This window comes from Heterocephalus glaber, unplaced genomic scaffold, assembly GCF_053883595.1.
Source record: "Heterocephalus glaber isolate CG9 unplaced genomic scaffold, H.glaber_assembly_v1.0 deba00001757, whole genome shotgun sequence".
NCBI classification, from domain to species: domain Eukaryota; kingdom Metazoa; phylum Chordata; class Mammalia; order Rodentia; family Bathyergidae; genus Heterocephalus; species Heterocephalus glaber.
In genome coordinates this window covers 4,228,812-4,252,761 of record NW_028258454.1, presented here as the reverse complement: position 1 = coordinate 4,252,761, position 23,950 = coordinate 4,228,812, and the positions used below count along the sequence as shown (strand labels likewise).

Sequence of the window (23,950 nt, the reverse complement as noted above, 5' to 3'; positions counted from 1 at the left end):
ATGAGCTATCTTCTAGTGTTGTTGCTTGCAACTCAGCCTTGTCTGATTGGCTTCAGAGGTGATGGGATTCGCCTGAGGCCCCCAGCCAGTGACTCCCAAACGAGGGATGTAATCGCTGGCTGTCCTTCTTATCTTCTTGATGGTCTTTGTGAATTTATGATTACAGAACCAACCTTTTTGTTATCAGGAATAGGATAAGCAAAAGAACAATTCATGTTAGAGAAGTGCTTTCCAAGTCCTAACTATGAAGAGTATTACTGCATATGACTTTGACATGTGAGGTTTGGTCTTAGGGAGAATGAAAGAAAGCAAAGGAAAACAGTCAGATTGTTTACATATGTGTTCATAAATATTCTGTTTTTCCTTTGCTATCCTCACATCAGAAGAGGTATAAAGCATTCAAGCTCTTGAGGTTGCAAGAAAGTTGCCATTGACTGTGTAAAGTAAGCAGTGTCTGATATCTGAGAGCTGAATTATCTGGGAGTCTTGCTTTGGAGATGTGAGAGTGGTTATAGGAAAAACACTAATGAAATATGTTACAGTTCTTTAAAAGTGTGATCAAATATGAGTTCATTTCACAGAGCATCCGTTCTTTAGCTGGATGCATGGTATGTGTTAAATCATGCCACTTCCAAAAGCTACACTGAAGCCCAACCCCTGTTGCATGTGCATGTGACCTTGTTTGGAAATAGGGCCTTTGCAGATGCAGTCAAGTTCATATAAGATCCTTAGGATGGGCTTTAATGTGATTGGTATCCTGATAAGAAGAGGAAAATTTGGACAGAGACAGACAGAGAGGATGCCATGTGACAACAGAGACAAGAGATTGAATTCCTCTAGTTCTCTAGAGGGATAACTGCCCACAGTGTTTTTAATCACCTAGCAATGGTAAATGATGTCCATCTATACCAAATAACAAAGCATTTTCTAACATGCACATCACAAAGGACCTGCTTTTGTATTTCTTGAGATTTTTAGGAAGGAAATGCTGCAGAACAGGAGAAGCTATGGAGTTATGTTGAAGCTATGAGAAAAGCTGGCCTGGGCACAGGAAGCAGAGGGGTATGCAGAGGAGGCCCCTTTCCCTGAAATCAAGGGTGGGGAGGTGATTTGTGGCTCACTCACATGGATTGGATGAGGGGACTTACTTGACTGCAGGAAGTTGGAGACTGAATATGCTTGATGATGCAGCCCCAGTAGGAATCCTCTTGGGCAGAATCACTTTTTGCATTTACAGTTAGTAGGCAAGGTACCCTCCCAAGCAAAGTATGACCTGAGGAGGTATGAGACAAATTTTACAGTCACTCAGGGTGTCTGGAATTAGCCTGTGGGACTGGACAATCAAGAGTAGCCCCATGGGCCTCTGGCGTGTGATTGTGCTGTTGCTTGCATTGGATCCAGGTCTGTGGGGATGGTGTGAGTGTGCTGTATGGGGGCTGAGGGAGCCTGGCAGCGGCCAGCACCAGCATCACCACACAGCTCTACAGTTCTTAGCTGGCCTCCTTATAAGCATTCTATGGAGAGAAACAGGATCCTGGAAGCCAGGATGGAATAAAACACAGCAGAAAGTGGGCACTGTGTTGCCATATTGGATCATGAGTGTCTGAGGTTCCCCCATAGCTCAGCAACTAAAGAGAACAGGATTCAGAACACAATGTTAGGATGGCCTCTGTGACTCTGGGTCAGTCCCAACACACCGCCCCCCATTCAATTTCTTTTTCTTTAAAGTCTGTAAAGGATCAAATGAAATGATGTATATGAAATCTCTGTACTTTAAAGATGTTATGCTGTGCAGCACAGATGACACACCAGAAATTCATATCCTTGAACACCTGAGGGCTGAGAGTCCTTGGTCAGTGAAGACCTCTTCTTGTCCACTTTTTGCCAGGCTGAGTTTGCACCCCATTCTGTCCTATATTATCAGCATAATTTTTTATCACATTGTATTTGCTGGATGCTCCCACTAAATGGAAAATCCCTTGCTGGTGAAAGCTGGAGCCTTTAATTTCTGTGTCCTTAGAGCCTAGGGATTATCTACACCCTACTGTGAAGCAGGTACAAAATAGCTGTGTAGCAGATGAGTAAAAGAATAGACCCCAGGATTGCCTTGGGCACATAGAATCCAAGGTGAACTCAAACGTGATCCCTGTTATGGTTTCTATCTAGATGGTCCCCAAAACCTCATATGCTCACAAGTGGGGCTTTTGAGAGGCTGTTGAATCTCAGGGGCATGATACTCATCAGTGGATTAGTCCACTGACAAGCTTTTAGCTAAATGTGATGTTGGGAGGTGAAGCCTGATCCATGGAGACCTGGAAGGGCATATCTCCTCCCCTGCTCCTCCCTTGACTCTCTCTGCTTTCTATTTGCCATGCCCTGAGCAGTTTTTCTCCACCCTGCCCTCTGCCACACCAGTCTGCCTTGGAGTGAGCCAACTAAGGACTTTAATGTGAGCCAAAATAAACCTCTCCTCCTTTAATTTGCAGGTGTCTGGTATTGTGTCTCAGCAACAAAGAAAGCAACTAAGACAGTTCCTTCCCTTATAGAACTTGGAGCCTGATGGGGTGGGTGGATAACCTCTGACTTCTCTTGGGATTGTTGCTTTGAGGCCATATCAGTTCTCATCATTGGTATAATATTCAGTAGCCCACGTGGGAGGAATTAGACTAGGCAGTTCCTCCTGTTCCCCAGTAGCTAACTTATATACCCAACTACTGAACTTGAAATTCCACAATATACGCATTTCATTGGACTAGGCAATTAAGAAAAAAATAACTCAGCAAAAGCAAAAGTACTTTAAGAGTCTTTAGCCATTTATTTATCTGCTGTGTGTGAATTAGTTCAGCAGCTGTTTTCCCAAATGACAAAGAAGGGAGTTTTATTGGAAGAGAGAACACACCCAGTCTTCAGTGATTACCTTGATTTCTTATGCTGTTCTTCCTGATGCACCAATTTGTACTTTCTTCCCCACTCAGTCCCACGTCCCTCGTCCCTGGCAGGAAAGCCAGCAACCAGAAGAATTATGTGCCAACAGGACACTGAGCCAAACACAGAGCACCAGATAGATGAACGTTCCTGGTGTCTTGCTTTTCAGATGGCTCTATGGGAACTTGTGCACCACCAAAACTCCTTGGTTCCCAAGCTGCACCTTCATTGAGCCACAGAGCTCTGGTGGGGGTGTTCAGGGAGTCCTTAGTGCCTTTCTTCTGGAAGCCACCAGCAAGGGACACACAGGGGAGAACATCCTTGGGGGACAAAGCTCTGAGGGTTTCATCATGGTGCTCCTGAGCTGCTGAAGTAAACAATGGCAGCTGTCTCCCTAGCCATCCCCAGGAACCTTACAAAAGGAAATATTTCTGAGTAAGATGTATGCAAAGGGAAAAGAGAAAAATGCATCATTTCCAGGCAGTAAAGCAAGAGAACAAACCTTGAGGAGCTCCATTTCCTCCTCTCATGGACATCTCTGGGAGTTAACTGAGGTCCATGCAAAAGTGTTTTGCTTTTATCAATGTAATATGAATGAAGTAGGCTTGATACATCTGCCTATACTTTTAAATTGCATTATAGCCCTGCAGATATGCTAATCTCATTGCCCTGATTCCCTCAGAGAGGGCAGGCAAATAGACATCTTTGTGGAGCTTTCCTTTCCAGGCTCAGCCTCAGGGCAGGTCACTAGGTTACAGTAGTAAACACCAGGGACCCTTGGGTGACACTGTGCTCAGCCCTGATGACTCCCAGCCCCCACTCCCCTCTGCCTAATATTCATTTTTCCCTTCAAAAAGGGAAACTGCCAGCATTATCAATGCATTTTACTTTTATTCTTGACTTTCAAGTAAACTAGACTTTACTTAGTGGGTACCAGGTACTGAGTTTTGTCTTTTGATGTCATTGAATGTTCACAACAGGATTGTTATTTTCCATTTTGCACTAATGTCACACTCCTAGTAAGTGACAAATGCATCATTGGAACCCAGGTGTGCATCTGACTCATAAGCAAGAACACTGTTTATTTCTAATAATCTGATTCACTTTAATATGTCTGGGACACCTGTTTACTCAAGGGATGCTGTAGAGCTTCTTTATAAATTCAGGGACAATTGTGCATTGGTCTACTGAGATAATGAGTGAGCACATGACTGCTTTAGTATTCCATCTTTGGATGTAATTGCTCAAAATTAGTATTTGACTGGTTCTATAGCCCATTTAAAAGATAGAGGTATTTTACTTATAGATTGAGTCTTACTCTTTTTCTTCTACTTCCAATGATATCAAACAGAAGAAAACACGCTAGTCTTATTTTGTCCTAGTTCAAGTGAGAGACTGAATCTGAGGTGAAGAAGGGATGATGATTACATACTTATTAAGCACCTACCAGGTACAACTGAGTGCTGGATTTTTCTCTTAGGTGGCTCTGTTGGAACTGTCTCGCCCCATCCTCAAACCTGCCTTTAAAGACATTAAGTGCCTGCTGCACTTGTTTTGAAGTTGTCATGTTCATTGCAAGATGAATGTAGTCAGAATAACCAGGACAACATATGAAGGTATGAATGAGCAGGGCAAATGAGATCTAGTGAAAGAAAAGGAGGCATTGTCAGCGATTAGGCACATAGAGTTTTAAAAGAAATCCTTGGGTTTTGTTGTTGTTGTTATGTTTTGTTTTCTGAGTTAGGGTCTCACTATGTAGCCCAAACTGGCTTCCAACTCACAGTCCTCCTGTGACAGCTACATACTGGGATTACAAGCATGCAAGATGCTCAGTTAAGAAATCATTGTTTGGATGCTATTAAGTTATATTCTTCTAGATCTTGTCACTTCCTGTTAAAGTTCAAGTGTGATTTGTGCTCTATGGGCTCATGTGGGGTCTTTTCCCCAGTGTGGCTGTGTACAGATGGCGGATCAGCAAGTGGTGGCACCTGGGGGAAGGTGTTAGGTCATGAAGGCACAGCCTTCAGAAAGGATTAACTTTGGTCTCAGGAGCGAGCTAGTTCCTGTATGAGTTAATGCTAAGAAGAGCAGACCAGTCCCTCCCTGGTCTCTGGCTTCCTGTCTTACCATGCAGTCTCTGCTGCATACCTCTCTTTTTCTTCTATCTCTCTGCCATGGTGTGATGCAACCCAGGTCTCTCTGCAGAGGGGGAAACAGATGGTGCCACCAGATCTTGAACTGTCAGCCTCCAGAACTGCAAGATAAATTCCATTTTCTTTATTAAATGCCCAGCCCCAGGTATTTTGTTACAGCAATGGAAAATGGACTTATCCACTTTCCTGCTTTGAACCCATCTCAGAATAACAACCAAGGCCCATTTCATGGCCTGCAAAGCCCTTGATGATCTGTCTGTATCTACTTCCCTAGACACTCCACCCGTGACTGTACTCAGCTACCTGGCCTCCATGCCAGTCTCCGCCCGAAGGCCTGTGCTCTTGCTGTTCTGTGTCTGGAAGGTTCTTAGCCCCTGGGTAGTAGCATGGCTTATGCTTTGGGCTTGGCCTGGCTTCTATTCAAGTGTCATATGCTCCAAGTGTCCTCCCTTGAGCATTCTTCCAGAACAGCATCACCTCCACACTCTATGGCCCTGCATCATCCAGTGAGCAAGGTACTAGCCATGTGTGGTCATCCATATTTAAATCATCCTGTTTTGGTTGACAGCATAGATTTAGGACATTTCCATCATTGCTGAATCTGGGATAGAGCTACTGTAGCCTGCTACCTGCTTTATTTTTATTTGTTGCACTTACCATTACATGCAGATCTGTTTCTTTTTTATTATCTGTCTTGCCTCTAAAAAGAAAGTTCTGTATAATCAGTGACTTAGTGTATTTTGTTTAATCTCTGCTTTTCAGCCCCCAGAGGAATACCTGGAACATCATTAGTGCTTACTAGATGCTTGCTGAGTAAATGATTGGATCTTGTGGCCCCTCTCTTAATCTGGGGAGATATGTAGAATTGTTGAGGGAAGTCCCTCTTCTCCTGTTCTTCCTAGCCCCAGCAACTTTTCCCAAGGCTGCTTCTTTCAAGCAACACCATTTCTGGTTTTGCCTCTCTTTGAGTTTCCCTCAGGCAATTCCTAAATCCCAGTGAAAGAGGCACAGTTGACCACATGCACTTTGAGAGGCTGTTACCACATTCACAAAGAGTCCCTTGCAAATCTTCTGCTGTTCTATTTAAACCATGGAACCATCTGCCAGAATGTCGTTGGTCACATAATGGGATAGAACGCCTCACTACTGTTAAGAATAGAAATTTTATATGGCAGTATTGGAGCTGATTATGCTTCTCAATGCAGACTGTTAGGATGCTCATCAGGCACCTGGTTTCCCTAAAGGGAAGTAAGGCCCCATGATGATTTGGGAATGGGAATTCAGGAGCACTTCACTCCTTCTGGGCTTGACACCTGAGTCTGCTTACACATTCTTCCTGCAGAGCTGCTCTATGAACACTGCACTGGAGAAGGGCATGGGGCTCCAGAAGGGTACAGAGAGGAAGCTGTATTGGTCAGCTTTTCATTGGTGGGGCAACATACCTGACATACACAATTTAAAAGGAGAAAAGGTTTTATTTTGAATCATGGTTTCAGATGTTTCAGTCCGTGGTCAGCTGGCTCCAAGGCAGAACTATCACGGTGGAAAGATATGGGGAAGGAAAGCTGCTCACTTCATGACGCTAGAAAGACAGAAACAGCCAGAGAGGAAAAGGCTGGGGGCCAGAGATACTTCTCAAGATCTACACCCATGACCCACCGAGACACAACTACAGGTGTGCTTTTCTGAAGCCAGTCAAATTGATAACAAGTTTAACTGTCACAAAAGTTAAATGATGACTCACAGCATGGTTCAGAGGCTTCTCAAGCCAGTTCCATCTACTCTATGCAGCTCATTCACTATGTTCCATGATGGAAATTCAGTGAGTTGCTCCCCATAGCTGCTGACTTTGCACACCGTGACCCATCCACTGGGCCTGGAAAAACTAAAACTTGTGGCCAGAATGTACATTATGATTTTGAAAAATCGATAAGCCAATTCATAAATGAGTAGGAAATTTTAAAATATATATTTATATGCGTGTATGCATTAAATAAGTGGCACAATGAGAAGAAAACATCAGAACTTCACTGAGGTACATAAAAGAAGGGTCAAATAATAAATGTCTTTTTTCTGCATGAAATGACCATCTTAACCTTTCAATGCCTAGTATTCCATTTTCAGAACATGGAACATAATAAAAATTTTTTCTCTTTAAATTCTTGTTCCTTGAGCGTTTCTTTTGTTGTTGTTGTTGTTCCTTGAGTTTTTTTGAGGGAATGAACATATATGAGTTTCATGCAAAACCTCAAAAAATTTCAATCTTTGGCTTAAATACACTAATGTGTTTAGCTCTAGAATTAATTTATAAGCTTTGTACAATCCTACAGAAAATTTCCTTTGAAAAATGGCTTAGCAATTCTACAATATATTTGGATGAGAATGTAGATGAGAGTGATCAGTAAATATTGGGAAAGGATGAGTTATGAGGTGTAAAATCCACTGATAGATATTAAAACTTATAACAAACTGATAACAATTAAAACTAGAAAATGTTTATGATAGAAATAATAGATAATAGTTGATAGTAGGAGCAGGATATAAAACTGAAGAGACACTAAGACATGTTGAAATTTTTTCTCTTATAAAGGGGAATTTTAATAATTTTCCAAAATATTTGGTTGTTCATTTTTAAAAATCCCTTCCTCATACAATATAATAAAGTTTCAGAACTAAACATTAAGCAATGAAACTAAAATTAATTAGAACAAATATAGAAGAATATTTTAGAAGTTCAGGAGAGCCTTCATAAACTGATTAAAAGGCAGATAACAAGAACACAGAACCTTTTAAATAGACTGCCTGAAAATAGTTTAGTAACTGTTCATGGCAAAGTCCTACCATTGATAAGTCAATCTGAGAAAAATATATACAACATATACAAAGAATTTATTTCCTTACTATATAAAGAGCTCTTAAAACTCAGTAAGAAAAACACATCATGATAGTTTCCTATGGCTGCCCAACAAATTACCACAAAGTGAGTGACTTTAAATGCATAAGTTTAGTCTCTCACAGTTCTGGAGGCCAGAATTCCAAAATCCAGATGTTAGCAGAGGCACACTTTCTCCAAAGAAGATAATCCTTCCTTGTCCCTTCCAGCTTGGGCAACTTGAGGGATTCTTCAGCTTCTGCCTGTGTAGCTCTAACCTCTGCCTCCATCTTCAGGTGCCCTCCCCTGCGTCTCTGTTGTCTCTCTTCTCTCTTCATAAGAATACTTGTCATTCGATTTAGGGCCCATCTGGATGCATAATGTATCTTAAAATCAGTATAATTACCTTTTTTTCAAATAAGATAACATTAACAGCTTCTGGAGATCACTATAAACCCACTGTAAAACTCGATACAAAATAGGGAAGGGATAAAAGATTTCCCTAGAAAAGAACATTCAATCTTACCAGTAATCAAATACAACTTAGAATGATAAAACACCATTTTTCATTAATCTCAACAGCTAATTTCCAATATAGGTAATTGCACAAGGAAGGAGGACCCTAATACTGCTTCTAGAAGTTATAAATCACCACAAACTTTCAGAAGGATAATATAATTTTATATAATCATCAAAACTAGGTTTTTCTTCTGACCTCAGGAATTTTCAGTATCTACATTAATAATGATAAAATAAAATTAAGCCTAAATGTTCACAACAGGAGATAGATTAAATGAATTATAGTAAACTGTAAGCAAAATAGTAGGTACATCATTTAAAAGTATGAGAAAATTTTCCATATTAAAGCAGGTTGGGAAGGTGTCAACTTCTGGGTCAAAATGGTAATCAGACACATAATAATTCCTCTCTCCCCAACCCTACCCCATTATCTACATGCTACTTCAAAGTATCATGTAGATAATAAATAACTGGTCTCAAAATAAGAAAAAGAAATTCTCAGGTTCCAGAAGTGGAAAAGGAAGATGTGGTTAGTACTGTGTAGAAGCTGAAACTGTGCTTTCCACATTGTAGCCAGTATGTGGTGAGTAGGCAAGCTGGGAGCCAGAAATGCACGGCTCGTTTCCACCTGGGAGAGAGGATGCTTCCCAGTGTCCACCAGAGACAGAGGTGGGAAAATGTCACCCACCTGGGAAGGAAACCTAAAACTTTGAGCTTATCTGAACACTGTCAAAACCTAGAACTGAGCTACTGATGGACAAATCAGCTCATCAGTTTGTTGACCTTATGGGGTTCTAGCAGGGCAAACTCAAAACCTCATAGCAAACAACAACAAAAATCCTATGGGAAAGTGTATTGATCAGCTGTCCTGTCCCTGAGATATAACAACTGACAGCTACAACATAAAAGAGGAAAGATTTAATTTGGTTCATGGTTTCAGGGGATGCAGTCCATGGTCATCTGTCTCTAAAGCAGAAACATCATAGTGGAAGGGCATGGTGGAGCAAAGATGCTTTCATGGTGGTCAGAAAGCAAAGCAGGAGAATGATACCAGAGACCAAGGATAAGGGACCAGATATACACCCAACAATACACCTCCCTAGCCCACCCAGATATACCCAGAAGTGTACTTCACCAATCCCCTTGGTGATTCTCAAGCCAGTCAGGTTGACACAATCAAGCATAAGTATAACAGAAGTCCTCTTCAGTGCAGGGTCCTGGAAGGAAAGGAGTCCTATACAATAATGGTTCTGAATTTATTGGTCTGGTCTCAGAATTCACTTTTCATCCTTAAAAATTATTTTGCAAATGTTGTTGTTGTTGTTGTTGTTGTTGTTGTTGTTTGGGCTTTTTGGTACCAGGAATCAAACTCGGGACCTTGTGCTTGAGAGGCAGGCATGGCACCACTGAGCTAAATCCCCAGCCCCTTGTCCTTAAAAATTATTAATGGCAAAAGAGCTTTCATTTTTGTGGGTTTTATCTGTTGATCTTTACCATATTAGAAACCAAAACTGTGATGCTTTTGAAAATATAAAAACCTACAAACATATTAGCCACGAGAGCAATTAAGTCATTATTTATCATGTAGCTTGTAAAAAATGCCCTGAACATTCATAAAAACTGACAGTGAAGAGTCAAATAACCTTTCTATTATAAAAATTGTTTTGATCTCACAAATTCCCAGGGATTCACAGACCGTACTGTGACAACTACTACTCTAGAATTTGTGCATATTAGAGCCAAGAATTACTAGACATGCATAGAGTCCTATATTAGCTGAGATATTCACTAACCCAATAAATGGGAAAATTCACATCTAAAGAGTCAAAAGTAATAGAGTAATTTGAGAAGGGCTGCAAATGCAAATTTATAATATGATCTGCATTAATTATATGCTCTTACGTCTGCATAATCTAAATATTGAAATTTGTTTTAGTCTCTTTCCTATCACTGAGACAAAATACCTAACACGCACAACTTACATGAAGAGAGGTTTGTTTTGGGTCGGCTTCAGTGGGTTCAGTTCATGGTCAGCTGGTTCCAAGGCAGAAACCACATGGTGAGAAGGCCTGGTGGAGGAAAACTGCTTATGTCATGGTGGCTGGGAAGCAGAGAGAGAAGGGAGGAGCCAGGAACAATTACACATTCTTACTGGTCACACCCCAGCTAACCACTTCCAACCAACAAATAGTACATTCACCTGCTAAACTCATCAGTGGATGAACCCACTGATACGTATAACATCCCCATGACCCAGTCACTTTCCACACACTGAGACTTTTGAGGAATATTTTAGATCCAAACCATAACAGAAGAATTTCTTCTTATTAAGAATGAGCATACCTGGATAGTAGAAATACACACCATTTTTATTTTATGTTGTGACTTTCTGAATTTTTAAATTGTCTCTTTTTTCCCAATATTTTAATCTTGATAAAATATACATAATATAGCCGAGTGAGGTAGCGCATGTCTGTAATCCCAGCACTCGGGAGGCTGAGGCAGGAGGATCAATGCAAGTTCAAGGCCAGCCTGGGCTACATAGTGAGTTCAGGGGCATAGTAAGACTCTGTCTCAAAAAAAATAAATAGAATTTATTACATAATCATTTTTACTTGTATAGTCAGTGTTATTAAATATATCCATAATATTGTGCACCCATCATCATCACTGCCCATTCCTCCCTTTTCTCTGCCTCCTGGCAACTGTATTTGTCTTGTCATTTTGACAGTTCTAAACATCTCATGTGAGCAGAGTCACAGGCTATCAGTCTTCTTGGAACTGTACTATTCACATAGCAAAATCTTCAAAGTTCATTCATGTTATAGCGTGTGTCAAAACTTTCTTCATTTTAAGGCCTTCAGCAAAGTTCACAGGTGTAAAAAGTTTGAAATTTTGATAAAACCCTTTTGATTTCACTAATCTGGGCTTTGTGGAGATTTGGACAGCTGCTGAGGTCAAGTTTACCCTGGTGTAGGAGATTGTCCATTCTTCATAGAACAAGTTAATTGTATCAGAATTACATTTTAGAATGCTAATATACCTCAAACAAACTTTCTAGTCTCTTTGAATGACTTATTTAAAAATATACAGATATGTTAATGCTGTCTATTTTGTAGTAATTCTGTTAAAAAATCAGAAGCAATTACATTATGAAAACTTAGTTTCTGCTTTTGATAGACTTGAGATACCGCATTTTATTTTAGAAATATTATTTGAATGTAGATTTTCTGCCTTTCCTCCTACTTCCCACAATTAGCTCTAATTAGTGAGTTTTGTGGTATTTTATAATAGAGACTTTAAATTTTTCAAGGATTTTAGCACTCATCTTAATAGTAAAGTATTTCCATAATATTTCCATAATGAGGACTGTTCATGGGTGTCATGTCAAGGGTGGGAAATTCTGTTAGAGGGAAAGTTTGGATAACAAATTTAACCAAGATGCCTAACAACAAGCTTTGCATTGTGATTCTCATAGAGAAGAGTACATGAAGTATGAGATAGAATCCTTCCAAATTTATTCGACCCTGGAATCTTTCCTCTCAGAGCACTTCATAGCATATTTTAGATTGCATTTTAGAGAAATGCTGGTGAAGACATCTCTTCATGAAGGAAAGGGGAACAGAAGAGTCGGACTCCAGTTGGTGCTTGTGTCTTCAGTTAGTAACATTTCTTTACAGGGTTTTTATTTGTTAAGTTTCTGTTTTCAGGGAGCTTTCATTCTAATAGGGAAGACCATCCCATTTATCAGCAACCATAATAATAGAAGACATGTTAGAATGCTAGAAGGCAACCAACTCTGCTTATCTTGGAAGATGAGATTCAGTTAAGCAGTCATGAAAGGAAATCACTTCATGAAAGATGTGGCTTTTGATCTCCACCTTGAAGAATGGAGATTTACATGTAAGAGTGCTTTATAGAGGTGGAGGGTAGGAGGTATCCTTAAATGATAGCCATATGATGCCAATGATTAGGACAGGTTGGAATGATAAGTCATTATCTACTTCCTCATCTCAAAAATGTGCTCAGTGTGGCAAATTCCATGGATGACCTCCCATCCCCAAGGGAGGCATGGGTATCCTGCTTAAGCTCAGCAGGCCCAAAGTGGGTGGAAGGTGTGGTGTCAGGGATGACATAACATGTAGGCGCATTGTCTAACCAGCTGACAATTTTTCTTCAGTGTTGGATGCCTCCATTACATTCCGGCTCAGAAGGGAAAGAAGTTGTTAATACAGTAAGCCCTCTGCTCAGGTCACCACACCAGGTGTTGGCAAGCACTTTAGACAATCCTTCTGCTACTGGTGTGGTGCTGTCTTCTACCATAGCTTTGCTGTTTCAGATCTTGATTTCCATAATAGACTCACATTTCTACCCAAGGGTAGTAGGTGTGGTGGTTGAGTTGTTGGGCTCTGGAGTGAGATTGCCTCAGTCTGAATTCTCACTTCTGTATTGATAAAATGGGGATTTTAATATCACCTACCCCATTTATTGTAAAGATTACTGGGTGATAATATGTCTGATATGCTTAGCCCATGGCTGGCCTAAGAATAGATTAGCTACCATTAGGCTATGAGTATATGATGGCTTTAAAGCTGCAGAATCCAAATATGAGAGAAACGGACTCTCCCAGTATCTAGCAGATATTAACAGTTTTGAGAAGGTGGTGCTATCCAAGATCTTTGATGGTGACAAGGAATAAAGCAGAAAGACTGAGACGTGGGCAGTGTCAGGAAATAGAAACATCTGAGTGTGGGGGGTTGTGTATGGTAGGAGCTCATGTAGGGTAGTTTTGATGGTATGTAGTGTTATTGAATATGTGCTGTTTGTCTTGGACCATCAACAAAGAAAAAAATTGAGACTCTTTTGCTAGAATAACTCATTGATGCATAGAACTTTTTGTATTTTATGTATTTGTGCAAAATTACTGTCATGCATGATTGTGCATATAATTGAATGTATCAGAAATAACTCGCCTACGAATGTTATTTGGTTTAAGCAGCCATTTCTAGAAATACAATTTTTAATCAGCTGTGGATCCTGTAGCTTAACATGATGAGCAGGGCATCTATACAAGAATTTAGAGGCTGGAAATGTAGCTCCGTGGTGGAGCTCTTGCCTCACATGCATAAGGCCCTGGGTTCAATCTTCAGTACCACAAAGAAGAGGAGGAAGAATTATTTTAATGCTTATTAGAGAAGATGCTGTTCATATGCTGCCCAGACCCTCTTGGATCTCATTTGTTGTCTCTGTGCTCTCCTTGCCTGGTTTCCTTTGCTCCTGTCTGCTGGCACTTGCACCTCTTCTTCTGAGGACTTCCCTTGGGCTACTGGAGGGGTTTTGTCTTTAAGTGCAGATAGCTGGGAGTGCCTACCTTACATGCTTACCCCTGAGTAGCCCTCAGACAACAGTGGACAGGTAGGGGGTATGAAAGCCCAGCACCCCGGCCCTGGTGGGGAAACTCTGAGGCACCCCTTACATCCCAGGGAGCTCCTCTGCAGACTCAACCTGAATCTTGTTCCTCAGGACTCTGCTTAAACTGCAAACCTGCTACATTCTTCATGCTCCTCACTTACCCTTTCCTCCTTCATGAACGATTTGCACCCCACCCTTTATGGTAGCATCTCCTTCTGGGGAACCTGACTTCTTATATGTCAGACTCTGTCCTAAAAACACAATGAACACTTACAGTATTAGACAAGAGGAAGGGGAGGAAGGGATAGGGAAGGGAGTATAATAGAGGGCATGAATGTGATCAGAATGCGTATACATTGAACCCTCCCAAAAACATGTGAAACTGGGAGAGCAAGGCTGATGGGGGAATGAGCAAAGCACATTATGTGCATGTACAGATCTGCCAAAATGAAACCAATTAATCTGTGCCAATATGCACTAATAAAAAAAGCAGGGCAAAAGCAGTGTAAACACCAAGTGATTTAATCCTCACAATTCTGTAAAGAGAGTTATTGCCCTTAATTCATGGAGAAAAAAAGCTTACTTCAATAAGTAAGAAAGGACATCATGTGTCCCTTGGAGTCGTGACAGTGTCATGGCTTTGTCTAGTTTCCTGCCCTCTTTGCCCACTTCCTAACATCTTATTAACACTACTGTAGTACCTTGGGAAGCTCAGCCACCATCTTGGGATAGTTTATCTGAACAAACAAGACCCACCTTGGAATTTACTACCCACACAGAGCCCATCAGTGATGAAAGGCATCACAACAGTTTTATTCTGACTCTTAAAAGCTAATTTAAATAAGAGGTTGTAAAACAACTTTAGAATAGGGAGATTTTAATAAATGTTACCAGAATGAATAGAAAGAAGAATATGGCATTTACTACAGCCTCGGGCAACACATCACTTGAGATGGATGAGACTGAGGTGCAAGCCTTGGGGTCGCCAGTCTGGACTCGAGTCCCAGTTTCTCCTCAGACCAGCTTTGGGACCCGCGACTCCGTAATCCCTCTAAACTGTGCTCTTCTCATCTGTATAATGGAGACTATCACATCTATTTTGTAGGATTGCAGTTCAGACCAAGTAAAAGAATAAAGAGATGTACATACGGTTCTTAGTGCAATGCCTGGTGTGCAGTAAACACTAAATCAAGCTGCTATAGGGCTGGGGATTTAACTTAGTGGTTCTGCCTCCTGCCTCACAAATGAAAGGTCCCAAGTTCAATTCCCGGTACCAAAAAAAAAGCTGCTCTGTTTTGTTTGGCTTTTCACTGAACTGGTGCCTAACGTATATGATGTGGTATCACATTGTAATTTATTCCAGAAACAAAACTGGATTATCTTCAAACTCTGATGGTGCTGTAAGCAGCTGATGTGTGGGTTCCACCTTCAGAGCCACAGCTTTGGATCAGGCATGAACTTCCAACACAGATACCTATTTGCTGTTTTCTTGACAACTTCGGGAATGAGCCAAACTTTTTGCAACTTTACATTTGTCAGAAAGGAGTAATAGATATAAAATATAACTCTGTCTCCTGAATGATCTGTCCCTTAGCCAAGCATCCTGAACATTTTCCAAGGTCACTTTATAATGATGGTACAAACTTACTTTTTTCTACAAATCTGTATTATTTTGAGATTACTGTAGTATCATATGCAGTTGTAAGAACTCAGAGAGTTCCCATAGTCCTCAGCCAGTTTCCTCCCATGGCAACATCTACAAACATCTGGATTTAAATAGACTCTTTTAAATAACTATGCTTACTTACCCTGACTTATGAACAAAAGTTAAATATCTTATTTTAGTGAGATTCCAAACTACAAGACCAAGTCTCTTCCCTCAAGGATCTAGAAATTTAGCCAGAACTTCAATTTGGGGGATGAGGAATCTTGAGTCAAATAAAGAACTTCTGTATGCACCTGCCTTGTTTTATGCTGGAGTTCAAATTAAGATTTTTCCAAGAAGCATTTTCTCATTGCTCAAGTGATTAAATTGCTTAGGAGTGAGAATAGTCCACTTTTTCTCAAAACAATGACACTTGGGACACCTTGTCTATTGTCTGTTGCAACAGTGGCTTGCACACAAGCTTCTTCAGGCTGGTGGTGACAGCGTCTGTGGCTGAGGATAAAAGCAAAAAGCCAAATGCGATCAGTTTATTGGTTGTGTTTGGGAAGCAGCTGATGCGTCTTGTTTGATCTGACCAACCATCTCATGCATGGATAGGTAGCATTTCATTCTGTGAAATGTTTTAATTTGCTCTTATCTTCTGAAGTAGACATGTCTCCACCCCAGTATTATGTATCACTGTTACCCTCCCCCTTCTCTTTTTTTCTGCCTCTTTTACGAGTTTCTGAGGTTCCCATCCTCAACCACTGCTGTTCTCATGGATCCTCCCATCTCTCCTGGCCTCCCTTTCACTTCCCTTCAGTTCCCCAAAGAGAAAGAAAGGGGAGAATAAACAGAAGCATCCTTATTAAAGCATTTTGTAAAAAGCTTTGGAATCACAATCTTTAATTTTGTGTTGTTGTCTTCCTACACACGGGCCTCTGTAGAGCGGTGCTGCTGTTTTGCTGGGTGGGCCCTTGGAACACTAATGATGACAGTGAATCCTCAGCTACTCCAGGCACTGACCATGCATCAGCAGGGAGCTGAGTGGGCTGCATGTGTGCACAGAGAGAGCAAGGAAAGCACCTTCTGTGGCTTGGGCTGTGGGTCAGTAAAAAGAAACCAAGCGATAGATAGCGAAAAGATGTAGAAGGGAATAACTCCTATCTCCTGGATTCTTTTTTTTGCAGTTCTGATTTGAGCCACGTGTGGATGATGCTGTGAGTTGAGCCACCGAGCAGAGCCTGTGAACAAGTTGCACCTTTTCCAGGGCCATCAGCTGAGATACAATGGAAGAGGCTTACAGAGATAGGACTTCACTGATGAAAGGTGCCAAGGACATTGCCAGAGAGGTGAAGAAACAGACAGTGAAGAAAGTGAACCAAGCAGTGGACCGGGCCCAGGATGAATATACCCAGAGGTCCTACAGTCGGTTCCAAGACGAGGATGAAGACGATGACTATTACCCACCCGGAGATACCTACAATGGGGAAGCTAATGAGGATGAAGGCTCCAGTGAAGCTACCGAGGGCCATGATGAGGAAGATGAGATCTATGAAGGGGAGTACCAGGGCATCCCCAGCATGAGCCAGGGGAAAGACGGCATAGTGTCGGTGGGGCAGCCCAAGGGGGATGAGTACAAGGACCGCCGGGAGCTGGAGTCCAAGAGGAGGGCTGACGAGGAAGAGCTGGCCCAGCAGTATGAGCTGATCATCCAGGAGTGTGGCCACGGCCGGTTCCAGTGGGCCCTGTTCTTTGTGCTGGGCATGGCGCTCATGGCAGATGGTGTGGAGGTGTTTGTGGTGGGCTTCGTGTTACCCAGTGCGGAGACGGACCTGTGCATCCCAAATTCAGGATCCGGATGGCTAGGTGAGTGCCTTGTCACTGAGATTGATTCTGAAACTGGTATTGTGGAGCAGAGGGCTCACCAGATAGAATGAACACTTTTCCTCTACAACATTACATTTTCCTACAAAAATTTTGTATTGAAAGATCTCAAAACATACTGAAGAGTCAAAATAATTGTACTGTGAGCACCAGCATATAGCCACCATCTGTATTCTGTGGTTAACATTGATTATATTTTCTTTATCATCTATCTATTAAGCCAACTTATTTCAATGCATTTTGAAGTTAGAGCAGTGTATTTTAATTTATCCTATTATAAGTCATGTACCACTTAATGAGATAATATATTTCAAGAAGTGCATTATTCTGTGATTTCATCTTTATGCAAAGACCAGAGTATATTTACACACGCAAACATGGCTAAAATTCCAATGACAGTGTAATCTTATGGGACCACTGACACACATGTGGTCTGTCACTGACCAAGACTATTACTGGCATGTTGGTGGGTGGCATGGCTAGATTTGCACTGGTTTCTCCTGTATTAACTCCTCAAGATAGGTCTTTATATGCAGTTTATTTGACACCTTTCTAAAAGCAGAGTGTAATTCTATAAAACTTTGTCAAATATGATTTCGGATGTTAAGTGTAATACTGTGGCTTAAATATTTTTAAGACTTTGCTAATTTTTATTTTTCTTATAATCTATGTGAATCTTTGCTTTTCTATTATCTTTAGTCATAGAATTTTCTCCAGGTGACTTTTTAAAAATATCTTTTTCAAGGTTTGTACTTTTGAGCCCAAGCTGTAAAAATTTCAGTTCTCCATATGATTTCAAATCCATTTTAAATTATATCAAGATTTAAATTATATATGCTGAAAATAATATGACCTCTCTATAAAACATCCAGACACCTGATTTTTGTGTGAACATTACCATCCCCCAAGGTTCTTATTCTAACAAAGTTGTAGTTACACTCCGAGTCTATGAAGGCCAAGACATATGCACGTGGTGCCATGTCCCCAACAGTTTGAGTTCCCTGCAGACGCTTGGTACACTAGTCAGGAGGGTTTTCAAACATCATTTCCAAACTGCCTCAAAAGATATAGTTACGTGCATATAAAATCTTTATGTGTTTTGAAGTCTGTAAAACAAAATAAAAATACTTAATATGTCTTTCCAAGAGACTTCTTTAAGCTAAAGCTTGAGAAACAAAAAGTACCCAGTTCTTTGTGTGCAAACATCGTAACTTTTTTTATGGTGATGATCTCTATTACAAAATTTGAAATAAATGAAAGATACATCTCAAAGCAGAGAGCTTAGAAAAAGATATTGTGGTTGTAGACAGACTTTAAAATGACTCCTGGTTGTCACCTCCTATTAGTCACACCTTCCTTTAATCTCCTCTCTTTATTTTTTTTCTAAGTTCTTTTATTGGTACATTTTAGGTATACAATTTGTTTACATTTATCATTGGGTGCTTGTACCTGTACATGATATATCTTGGTTCTTATTTTTTTCCCCATTATGTGTGCACCCTTCACCCCCTCCACCCTTCCCTATTTACATAGACATCATTTCCATTTTTTTTCTTTTCTCATAGTTTTTCCTTTCCCTCCTTTCCTTTCCCCTTCCCCTCCCTTCACCCCTTCATCTTTGGATCTTTTTTCCTATTTCACATTATCAATTATTCATTTTAATCATTTTAACCCTTGTTTACACTATCAGTTTCTCACACTAGTGAAACTATTTGGTATTTACACATGTGTGTCCTATTTATTTCACTTAAAAGTATGGCCTCTATATGCATCTATTTAGATATAAATGACTCTAGATTTTCTTTCTTTATGGCTGAGTAGTACTCCATTTTATAAAAAAACACGTCTTCTTTATCCAGTTTCCAGTTGATGGGCACTTGGGCTGCTTCCAAGCTTTAGCTATTGCAAACTGTGCCGCTATAAACATGGGTGCACGTATATCGCTGTGGTATGATTCTTTTAATTTTGGGGGGAAGATACCCAGAAGGGGAATAGCTGGGTCAAATGGGACCTTTAGCCCTAGGTTTTTGAGATTTTTCCATACTGATTTCCACAGTGGTTGCACCAGTCTGCACTCCCACCAACAATGGAGAGGGGTTCCTTTCTCCCCACACCCCCTCCAGCATTTGTTATTGGTTGATTTCTTGATAGCAGCTATTCTTTCTGGGGTTAGGTGGAATCTCAGTGTTGTTTTAATCTGCATCTCTCAAATGACCAGTGATGTTGAACATTTTTTCATATATTTGCTTGCTGCTTTTACTTCTTTGTCTTAGAAATGTCTGTTCATTTCAGATGCCCATTTTTGAATCAGGTCTTTGAATTTGAGGGGTCTGATTTTTTTCAATTCTTTATATATCAGACCCCCCAAATTAAAAAAAAAATCATGGTAACTTTATTAAGTAATGCTATCATCGCTTCTGACAGTACAAGACAGCTAATCATAAAGAACAAAAAGATTTATATCGTTTTATTTTCTCATCGCTTTTTCTTTCATATCCCCCACTCCTACAATCTGTTTATGCTTAACTGAAGGAAATGGATCCACAAGTGCAGACTCTGAAGGTGAGGGGTGGGAGTCGGGGCATAGTCTGCGTATTTTTGTTGGTCGGTCATTTGTGTGTCCAGCCATCAAAACGCAGAGCTCCCTATGCTTCAGAGAGAACTTGGTCATTGTTCAGATTGATCAGCTCAGCAGATCTGGTTCATATCTAGTATTTTATTATTTTATATTTTCCTTTGGTGAGCAAGTATACCAGTGTAAGCCTGGACATCCAAAATCTGTCAAGATTCTGCTAACAGAATGTATCAGTAGAGTGTTTCAAGAAGAAAGATTCTTAGAAGTATATCCACACAGATATTAAATAGTTGCAGGCTTAAATTTAGAATAAAACTCTCCTCTTGTTCTGATCTTAGCTTTTATTTCGGAAACATTACAGCCAAGTCTACACCCAGCGTGGCCCATGCCTTTATCTCCCTGCTTCGAGGTGGAAGCACCTGTTAGGTGGGGAGCTCTTATCAGGCATCCACAGAGCGGGGCCCTGGGGATGTGACACACTCGCAGGTGGCAGTCGGAAGTGTAGATAACACTGCAGAACAATAGGGGCCCAGATTTTTTCATCTCCCTGTAACTGTCACCTGCTTTACTGAATTAACAATGTGTCCCTAGGAGTGTACAGTTTCACTCCATGATGTGAGACCCCAACAGAAGCATTTTAATGGTTTCATAACTGTGCCTTCCAGGCTTGCATTTCAATTATTTTGCCATTGTAATTTCACTCATAATTGCATTCTAACGGGGTCTCTTTAGACAAGCATTTAAATTGTTTTGCCATTTTCATTTCATCGGATAATAGCTTCATAATATAATTACCACACTATGTCACGGCAATGGGATCAAAATGCAAAGAAGAAAAATGTGTGACCCATGTTTGGTGGCATTTTGTGGGTATAGATTTGCAAAATGAGTTTTCATTTGACACTGAGCATTGTATTATTTTCCACCAGGAAGACCAGGAAAAAAATAAGACCCAGTTTATGTTTTAATTATGTGCAAGATTGATCCTCTCATGTTTGCTAGAAAGTTGACTTAAAGATAGCCAAGGGCATTCCGTGTGTACATGTGTCTATGTGAGTGGTCTTTGAGTATATACAACAGGGATGGAAGAAGTCAGAGTAAATATTTAATTACCTAATAAGCTGCTTTAAAATAATATATTTCTTATTGCCAAAATCTATTTATTAAGCACTCATGGTGTGCAAAGCACACTGTTACCACAAGGAATAAGAGGACAAATAGGAATAAAAGAGACAAGGTTTCACTCTTCAGGGAAGTTATAGTCTAGAATTGAGAAATCAGAAATGTCTAAAGATGACCAGTACAAGGAAGCAGATGTCAGCAGTCCAAAGCAAAGTGTAAATAAAGAGTCTTCAAGCAGGGAGAATGTGTTAAGCAATGGGGCACTGACCGAGGAGGGGAAAGATTGGATTTGGGAGCTGTTCCAGACATAGCATGGATTGGCTCATTGATGAGTTTGGAAGGGAGAAAGGAAATGAAGGGAAAGTAACTCTTCAAGTGAGGGACTGTAGAGTACAGCTTGAGTAGGAGGGAAGATGAGAGACAGTTTTAGGAATTCCACATGGAGGCTGTTGGAGAGGATCAAGGAGGATGTCAATGGGCTGCTCCCCACTGGGGCTACAAGGCCCAACGCTTGGGAACCATGTCATTTAAGACGACAGTGCCAGCAACCATAACTAGGCAGAGGGTGCTTCCTGGTGATACTGCTTATGGGGCTGGTGGTAGAGGAAGATGTCCCTTCTCTGGAGAGGAAGGAGCATCCAGCAGAGAGGGGCAGTCTGGATGCCACAAGAAGGAATCCAGTGCTGCAGAGTCTTGTAGCAAAGACTCAAACCAATCTCTTATTTCTGGCAGTTAACTTATTGTCTGCTGCAAAATGACTCTTCCAGTGAGCACAGTGAGCAAGGCTAGAAGTTTCACACTCTGTGTATTGAGTGATGTGGCAAAGGGTCCTTCAGATTCACAGCCATGAGTGGCAGGGCAAGGCTCTCGCAGACACCGGTGCTCTCCTTCCCCTGGCCAGGCTCAGTCTGCCCTGTGCACCACGACTGATCTGGTTCCTCTCCAGGGTTTGCTGAGGGGGCCTGCTGGGTTCAAAGGTAGGAAGGACATGTGAGCTTTTCAGGATCAGCCCTGCCCTGGAACCAGCCCCACGAAAGCAGAACAAGCAGCTTGCTTGTCATTTACATTTTTCTATGCCTCAATTCTCACCATTTTACATCAGACATAAGGAAACCAAATTAGATTGGGAGGATTGAATATGAACATGTGTATCCCCTTAGCAAAGGGTGCAATAGATAGCAAACACTAATAAATTATAGCCATTATAATGATTACTAGAGGAGAGAAGGTGAGCTAGGAGTCTCATGCAATGTCCTGGGCAAAAACATGAATGGAATCCTGAACTAAAATAGTTAACTGCTTGAGGGAGGTGTTGAAACTGAGAGAGAAACAGCCAGTTGTGCTGAATGAGAGGGATGATCCATAGGTAGAGGAGGATGATATGCAAGGAAAAAAGTAGCTAAGGTTGAAAACAGAAAAGGCCAAGCAGATGGGGAGGCTGATGACTCCCATCAGGGAGGCATTAGTCACATAGGCAAGAGAGATGTTAGGACCAGAAGGACAGCTGCATGATTCCAAAAGGAACCAGATAGAACACAGCTAAACAGGAGGCAGAAAATGACCAACTGAACACTTACAGAGGTTTTTTTCCTCTGAAATAAATCCCCCAGTATGAAAACTTTAAAAAAATTTTATAATCCAGGTACACCTGTAATCCCACCACCCTGGGAGGCTGAGGCAGGAGGATCTCAAATTCAAGCCCAGCCTGGGCAACTTGAGATTCTGAGGCTTTTAGTTTAGAAAAAACAACTCATACATAACATTATTTGTCTTAAAAGAAAAACAAATAACACAGATGCCATGGGTTCACCACCAGTGATCTAGACATTCAGTTTTGTTTGAGAACTCCAACAGTGTAATTACATATCAAACTTAAACATTTTTTTCCTTTTCAAAACCCTGACAAAAGATAACACAGAGATTGGTTGTTGTTTTGTTTTGTTTTTGTAATTATAGGCAATTCATAATGGCAACAGTCACAACTGAGAAATTTGATTGCTTTGGAGAATTAACCTATAAAATCAACCCAGAGTACAAAGTCATCTTAAAGAGACAGAGCAACAAACTTTAAAAAAAAAAACAAAAGAGGAAATAAAACCCCAACGAGGACGGGGCTGTGTTTGTCTGTTTTGTTCTCTATTGTATCCTTGCCCAGATCAGTGTGTGGTACATAAGAGAAAGTAAAAAAATATTGCAAATAAATGAATGGCAGGTCCCTGAAATCTTTAACACTCTGACCTCACTGGAGGTATGAACATATCTAAAGCAGGAAGGTGTTATTTTGAATTTGAACTCATCAGCAGTAGAAACTTCAAAGAGAAAGACACAGATGCAGATGCTGGCTGTTCCTTTCCAAGTGCTGCTGGGCTTGGGGTGGCCTGATCTAAGGATTTGTCCTACCTGATTGAGGGGCTGTGTGCATCCCTGATGTAGGGAAAGATGTGAAAGGCACACTCTGCCTAGAATCTGAAGATGTGAATCTTGTGGCTAAACTCTCTTGTGCTAATTCCATGCTCCAAAGCAGCTGGAGGATTTCAAACTCTGTTCAGTTCTCATCCTGGGTCAGAACTTGCAGAGCCACTGGGCTTCCCGAATAAACACATCTGCAGTACTCCTTGGCTTTTCTTTACAGTGTCTACAGTATTAGCTAGAGTTGATTGGCATATTAAACAAAAACAGAGGTAGCCCAGAACATTAAGGCATCATGACTTTACTATCAACTGCATAATATCAGACTGTTGGCATTCCTGTATCTTCCATTCACAGCTAGAATATTCATTCAGCAAATGTCTACTATGTGGCAAGCACTGTTTAGACTGTAGAGATATAATGGAAAATAA

The 23,950-nt window shown here is 40.8% G+C and overlaps 1 protein-coding gene across 6 annotated transcripts in view; it reads left to right on the top strand.

Moving 5' to 3' along the window:
* Sv2c (synaptic vesicle glycoprotein 2C) overlaps positions 1 to 23,950 on the top strand; it is a 225,263-nt gene that overhangs the window by 41,061 nt on the left and 160,252 nt on the right. For all 6 annotated transcript variants that reach the window (XM_087201195.1, XM_004870165.4, XM_087201193.1 and 3 more), the window contains one exon: positions 16,717 to 17,395. In XM_087201195.1, the coding sequence (XP_087057321.1) occupies positions 16,816 to 17,395 (580 nt within the window). In that variant the 5' untranslated portion in view covers positions 16,717 to 16,815. The remainder of the gene's footprint in view (positions 1 to 16,716; positions 17,396 to 23,950) is intronic.